At 51.9% G+C, this 6,961-nt stretch overlaps 1 protein-coding gene across 1 annotated transcript; it reads right to left on the reverse strand.

Moving 5' to 3' along the window:
* Positions 1-296: 296 nt before the first annotated feature.
* Positions 297-6,612, reverse strand: LOC119402540 (fibroin heavy chain-like). The gene is made up of 4 exons (XM_049418693.1): positions 6,604-6,612; positions 2,708-4,901; positions 1,014-2,605; positions 297-332 (listed from the first exon to the last, which is right to left on the reverse strand). The coding sequence occupies exons 1-4, from the start codon at positions 6,610-6,612 to the stop codon at positions 297-299; spliced, it is 3,831 nt and encodes a 1,276-aa protein (XP_049274650.1).
* Positions 6,613-6,961: the final 349 nt, after the last annotated feature.

Below are 6,961 nucleotides of genomic sequence, written 5' to 3' on the forward strand. Positions count from 1 at the left end.
AGTTTGAAATAATCGATTCTTTGCGTAATAGCGTTGCAAGCTCTCCCTTTGTTGTTATAGTGCATGTATAATGAGTGACCATGTCCTTGGACGACTCCTTGTCCTCTACATTTCTGCGTTGCTGCCGGAAATTTCAATTAGGAAATGAAACAAGGAAGAACTAAAACGCGGTGCTTGTTTGAAGGGTGTTTAAACTCCCGTTTAACCTCATTACCTGCAAGAACGCGAAAAACACACAAACTCCTCTAGAACGCGATTGTAAACTCTTCGCGCGCAGTGTACGAGAAAGGCATTGCTCACACCTGGTGTGGAGGTGCTTGCATCTGAAGATTCTGTGTTTGATTCCGAAAAAATGGACAAAGTCGTGAGGTTTTCATTACACGTATAATTTACACGCTCATGAACGATAAAAAACGCACATCTCTGATATCTTAGGTAGGGTAAATTTTGACGTCAATTTCTCGTGCACCCGTTTTACTGGGCGCGTTCTGAAAGCGAATTTATTCGCATCAGGATATTGCGACATGCTCTCTCGCAAGCTTGACGTTGCCTGTTGTGTTACTGCTCATTTATGCCAGACGTCCAACTAATGTGCCTGTAGCAGTGGCCGGATAATGTCACATTACGGAATTCTTACTCTTATTACTAGCATGTTCAAGGCATAATCACTTATGGTTCAGCGGTACTTCTTTCTTATATGTAGTTGAGACGCCGGCCGACAGCGGGACAGTTAAACTTTGTCCGTGCTGGTCAAGTATGCCTGGCAATGTCGGCACCTGCAATGTCTGTCCGTAATCAAACCAGCTACTTCCAGACGCAGGGAGCTTCAGCGTGTTCCCGAAAGACGCTGTGTGAGCAGCAATACTTAATGACGGCAGCTGCAGTGATTGACCGTAGCCGTTGGCATGACCAACAGCCCCGGAAGCAGGTAACTTAAGTGTTTGTCCGTGATTTCCCACATAAGAAGACAAACTCGCTGAAGCAGGGAGCTGCAGTGTTTGGTGGAAACCGACCACACCACCGGAACCTGGACTATTCAGTATGTGTCCGAAGCCGGCGGAGTACTGTGTCGTTCCAGATGCCGGCAGTTTCAACGTATGTCCATAGCCGTAGCCACTTCCGTAATTAATAGACCCCAAGGTAGGTAGCTGCATCGTCTGCCCGTAGCCGGAGCTGTAAGAAACTGATGCTGGGAGTTTCAGTGTTTGATAGCCTTTCACGCCACCACCCGAAGCCGGAAACTGCCACGTTTGGCTGTGACCGACACCATAAGCGCCACCTCCAGATGCTGGAACCTTCAGTGTCTGAGCGTAGCCTTTCACGCCACCACCCGAAGCTGGAAACTGCCACGTTTGACTGTGACCGACACCATAAGCGCCACCTCCAGAGGCTGGGAGCTTCAGTGTCTGAGCGTAGCCTTTCACGCCACCACCCGAAGCTGGAAACTGCCACGTTTGACTGTGACCGACACCATAAGCGCCACCTCCAGAGGCTGGGAGCTTCAGTGTCTGAGCGTAGCCTTTCACGCCACCACCCGAAGCTGGAAACTGCCACGTTTGACTGTGACCGACACCATAAGCGCCACCTCCAGAGGCTGGGAGCTTCAGTGTCTGAGCGTAGCCTTTCACACCACTACCCGAAGGTGGAAACTGCCATGTTTGGCTGTGACCGACACCATAAGCGCCACCTCCAGAGGCTGGGAGCTTCAGTGTCTGAGCGTAGCCTTTCACGCCACCACCCGAAGCTGGAAACTGCCACGTTTGACTGTGACCGACACCATAAGCGCCACCTCCAGAGGCTGGGAGCTTCAGTGTCTGAGCGTAGCCTTTCACGCCACCACCCGAAGCTGGAAACTGCCACGTTTGACTGTGACCGACACCATAAGCGCCACCTCCAGAGGCTGGGAGCTTCAGTGTCTGAGCGTAGCCTTTCACACCACCACCCGAAGGTGGAAACTGCCATGTTTGGCTGTGACCGACACCATAAGCGCCACCTCCAGAGACTGGGAGCTTCAGTGTCTGAGCGTAGCCTTTCACACTACCACCCGAAGCTGGAAACTGCCATGTTTCGCTGTGACCGACACCATAAGCGCCACCTCCAGAGGCTGGGAGTTTCAGTGTCTGAGCGTAGCCTTTCACACCACCACCCGAAGCTGGAAACTGCCATGTTTGGCTGCGACCGACACCATAAGCGCCACCTCCAGAGGCTGGGAGCGTCAGTGTCTGAGCGTAGCCTTTCACACCGCCACCCGAAGCTGGAAACTGCCATGTCTGGCTGTGACCGACACCATAACCGCCACCTCCAGAGGCTGGGAGCTTCAGCGTCTGAGCGTAGCCTTTCACACCACCACCCGAAGCTGGAAACTGCCATGTTTGGCTGTGACCAACACCATAACCGCCACCTCCAGATGCTGGGAGCTTCAGCGTCTGAGCGTAGCCTTTCACACCACCATCATAAGCCGGAAACTTCCATGTCTGGCTGTGACCGACACCATAACCACCACCTCCAGAGGCTGGGAGCTTTAGGGTCTGAGCGTAGCCTTTCACACCACCACCCGAAGCTGGAAACTGCCATGTTTGGCTGTGACCGACACCAAAAGCGCCACCTCCAGATGCTGGGAGCTTCAGCGTCTGAGCGTAGCCTTTCACACCACCATCCGAAGCTGGAAACTGCCATGTTTGGCTGTGACCGACACCATAACCGCCACCTCCAGAGGCTGGGAGCTTCAGTGTCTGAGCGTAGCCTTTCACACCACCACCCGAAGCTGGAAACTGCCATGTTTGGCTGTGACCGACACTATAACCGCCACCTCCAGAGGCTGGGAGCTTCAGTGTCTGAGCGTAGCCTTTCACACCGCCACCCGAAGCTGGAAACTGCCATGTTTGGCTGTGACCGACACCATAACCGCCACCTCCAGAGGCTGGGAGCTTCAGTGTCTGAGCGTAGCCTTTCACACCGCCACCCGAAGCTGGAAACTGCCATGTTTGACTGTGACCCATACCATAGTTGCCGTTTCCAAAAGCTGGAAACTGCGACGTTTGGCCGTAACTCTGGCTGTAAAGCGCCGGTAATTTCATCGTTTTTCCGTATCCAGTTCCGTATGAACCGCTTCCCGAGGCTGGAAGTTTCAACGTGCTGCCGTAGCTAAGTCTATAGCCGTAGCCAGTGTTCCCGGATGCGGGGAGTTTCACCGTTGGTCCGTATCCAGGATCATATGGCCCGCTTCCTGAGGCTGGCACTCTCCATGTGTTGCCGTAGCTAGGTCCGTATCCGTAGCCAGTGTTCCCAGATGCTGGAAGTTTCACTGTTGGTCCGTATCCAGGATCATACGGTCCGCTTCCTGATGCGGGCAGTTTCCATGTGTTGCCATAGCTAGGTCTGTATCCGTAGCCAGTGCTCCCAGATGCTCGAAGTTTCATCGTTGGTGCGTATCCAGAACCATACGGCCCGATTCCCGAGGCCGGCATTTTCAACGTGTTGCCGTAGCTAGGTCCATATCCATAGCCAGCGTTCCCAGACGCTGGAAGTTTCACCGTTGTTCCGTATCCAGAACCATACGGCCCGCTTCCCGAGGCCGGCATTTTGAACGTGTTGCCGTAGCTAGGTCCATATCCATAGCCAGTGCTCCCGGATGCTGGAAGTTTCACCGTTGGTCCATATCCAGAACCATACGGCGCGCTTCCCGAGGCCGGTATTTTCAACGTGTTGCCGTAGCTAGGTCCATATCCGTAGCCAGTGCTCCCGGATGCTGGAAGTTTCACCGTTGGTCCGTATCCAGAACCATACGGCCCGCTTCCTGAGGCTGGCAGTTTCCATGTGTTGCCGTAGCTAGGTGCGTATCCGTAGCCAGTGCTCCCGGATGCTGGAAGTTTCATCGTTGGTCCGTACCCAGAACCATACGGCCCGCTTCCTGAGGCCAGCAGTTTCCATGTGTTGCCGTAGCTAGGTCCGTATCCGTAGCCAGTATTCCCGGATGCTGGAAGTTTCACCGTTGGTCCGTATCCAGAACCATACGGCCTGCTTCCCGAGGCCGGCATTTTCAACGTGTTGCCGTAGCTAGGTCCATATCCATAGCCAGTGCTCCCGGATGCTGGAAGTTTCACCGTTGGTCCGTATCCAGAACCATACGGCCCGCTTCCCGAGGCCGGCATTTTCAACGTGTTGCCGTAGCTAGGTCCATATCCGTAGCCAGTGCTCCCGGATGCTGGAAGTTTCACCGTTGGTCCGTATCCAGAACCATACGGCCCGCTTCCTGAGGCCGGCAGTTTCCATGTGTTGCCGTAGCTAGGTCCGTATCCGTAGCCAGTGTTCCCAGACGCTGGAAATTTCACCGTTGGTCCGTATCCAGAACCATACGGCCCGATTCCCGAGGCTGGCATTTTCAACGTGTTGGCGTAGCTAGGTCCATATCCATAGCCAGTGCTCCCGGATGCTGGAAGTTTCACCGTTGGTCCGTACCCAGAACCATACGGCCCGCTTCCCGATGCGGGCAGTTTCCATGTGCTGCCGTAGCTAGGTGTGTATCCGTAACCAATGCTCCCGGATGCTGGAAGTTTCCCCGTTGGTCCGTATCCATTTCCATATTGCCCGCTTCCTGAGGCTGGCAGTTTCCATGTGCTGCTGTACCCAGGTATGTAACCGGTGCTTCCAGTGGAACCATAGACTGCATTTTGAGACGAAGGAATGTGTGCGTGTGGGCGTCCGTATACAGAGTTCCAAGTGGGATACGGTGGCGATACCGTAGATTGCATGCCCACATAGCCTGGTGCGGGAAAAAGGTTCGTTGTTGTTGGAGCTGCGCCATACATTCCGCCATTACTGTATCCTCCTTGCACTGTGGCATATGGAAGGTTAGGAAATGATGTCGTGCCGAAGTATCCGTAATTTGTCGATCCCTTCACCTGCAAGGGAAAGGAAAACACATGTGACTTATTAACTTCTTATTTCTATATATGTTATTAGATGCACAAAAGAATCGAAGTTTTGGGCAGGATATACCGAAAACATGGATTCAAGAAACTAGCACAGAACAGAACAGAAAAAGTTTTAATGAAGTATGAATCATTGTTTTAAATGCGAAGCATTTCTTAGCGAACCTCTGGCACTTTGAGCGTTTCTATCTACGTATCTATCTATCTATCTATCTATCTAGCCGCCTACGTCTGGGGGCTCTCATGATCGCCTCCTTAAGTTGGTGTAGACCAAAATTTGCATGAGAGGGTAAGAGGATTTGACGAATATGATTACCGGGTCATGACATGAATAACGTTAAAATCCTGCCGCGTACGTCGTCAAACCCTTTCCCCTAGACACGTGTGGCACATACCCGTTTACCACGGGCCGCGGTGTACGGGTATGCGCCACAGGTGACTGACAGTTTATATCTACCCAGGAACGGCGAGCACAGATATTGGTAACTTAAATGCGAGAGCGTTAAGAAAAACCAACATCGGCAGCGTTGAATTGCCGAATGGAAAGAATGAAAATTAGGATCCCAGCAGGAATCGAACCCAAGCATTCTGCGCGGCAATCAGGTATTCTACCACTGAGCCACGCCAGATCTATAAACTGGTTTGGAAAAACAGCCTACGCAGGCGTAATAGCGGTGCAACATCTATTGTGGTTGTGGTGCTGGCTGTCTAATTTTACAAGAAAGCAATAAACACTACATGATACTCCTACGATGTGTACTCCTACGATACAGGCGTCATATCAGATGAACGTCTGTAGTTCCAGTGTTGGCTCCTCTTTTATAGCAGTCTAATAAACATTACATTTGTATTCTTATGATTCAGGAAGCTATATTGGAGCATTGCTCGACCCCGGAGGAATACATTAACGAATGTTACATAAGATATCCACATCACAGCACCGTAAAGTGCACTTCGTCCACCAGAACGACGAAGTGTCCTCTTCATTTCTTACGAGGCTGGGCGATGGCCTCATGCTGACCGAGGATGATGCCAGATTAATTGACAGCCGCTTTGTAGACTAGGCTACGTAGGCCACATACGCGCAGGTAGTCTACGAATACGACAAACGCCATCCATTGAAGTTGGTCTACGTAGCACTATCCAGTCCTACTAGCCTCGACGGCCTATACCTCACCAACACGAAGAGTGGCTTCAGGTTCGGACATGTCGCTGGCTCTGTCGACAGATAATTTGTCGACGAAATGACCGAGGCATCCACGAATTCCAACAGCTCTACTATGCCACATATTTCACTACACATAGACCCCTCGTCACCACGATCACGACCGGATCCTGTAACAAGTCATGACCAGCTGTTGGTGCTCACTGATCATGGTGATGATGCCCTTGTTAAAGAACTGTCAAGAACTTCTTGCACACATGCACACGGGTTCGTGAAACGTGCGTGCGTTTTCGGGACACGTATAAGCACTACATATCAGCTTACCGCTTCTGGTTTTGGTAATACCCACGTTGCCATGGGCTGCGTTACCCAACCGTAAACAACTGGTTATATAACACATATGCGGCTCTTCAACATATATATGTGTGCGTGTAAAATATATACAAATCTTTAGCGTCATTTTTTAAGGTGTCGCTCAGTAAAAAAAGTTACGCCACAGTCACCTACCCGCCACATGCTTCCCATAGCATCGACCCCCACGGTACGTGGGATCTGCCGAATTTTTTTCAGGGAGCTGTAGTCGAAGGCCGCACTGGCCTTAGCCGCCCGTTCAACCTGGTCGATCAGCGCTTGCTGGTCGGCCAGGTCAGAGCTGGACAGTCGCACCTCCCACGGCTCCAACTTGTGCGTTGGTGTCATTTCTGTGCCTGTCATGTGTGGGGGGATGCTTTGAGCAGCCCCAGGTTATGTGATATAGTGTAGCACTGGCGTGGCTCTGTGGTAGAACTATACAGCACGTCATTCTCAGCCTGTGGCAAAGCACCACCGGAGAGTTACACGACACAAAAGCGCAGCTGTTATTACT

The sequence above is a fragment of the Rhipicephalus sanguineus genome, chromosome 8 (assembly GCF_013339695.2).
Source record: "Rhipicephalus sanguineus isolate Rsan-2018 chromosome 8, BIME_Rsan_1.4, whole genome shotgun sequence".
Classification (NCBI taxonomy): Eukaryota; Metazoa; Arthropoda; class Arachnida; order Ixodida; family Ixodidae; genus Rhipicephalus; species Rhipicephalus sanguineus.

Bases quoted from the DNA above. Each gene is read 5' to 3' on its own strand.
- LOC119402540 (XM_049418693.1), bottom strand. The intron at 2,606-2,707 runs GTGGCGGTTATG...CAGCATCTGGAG, and splicing joins GAAGCTCCCAGCCTCTGGAG to GTGGCGCTTTTGGTGTCGGT. The intron at 333-1,013 runs GTCGGTTTCCAC...AATCAAACACAG, and splicing joins GTCCAGGTTCCGGTGGTGTG to AATCTTCAGATGCAAGCACC.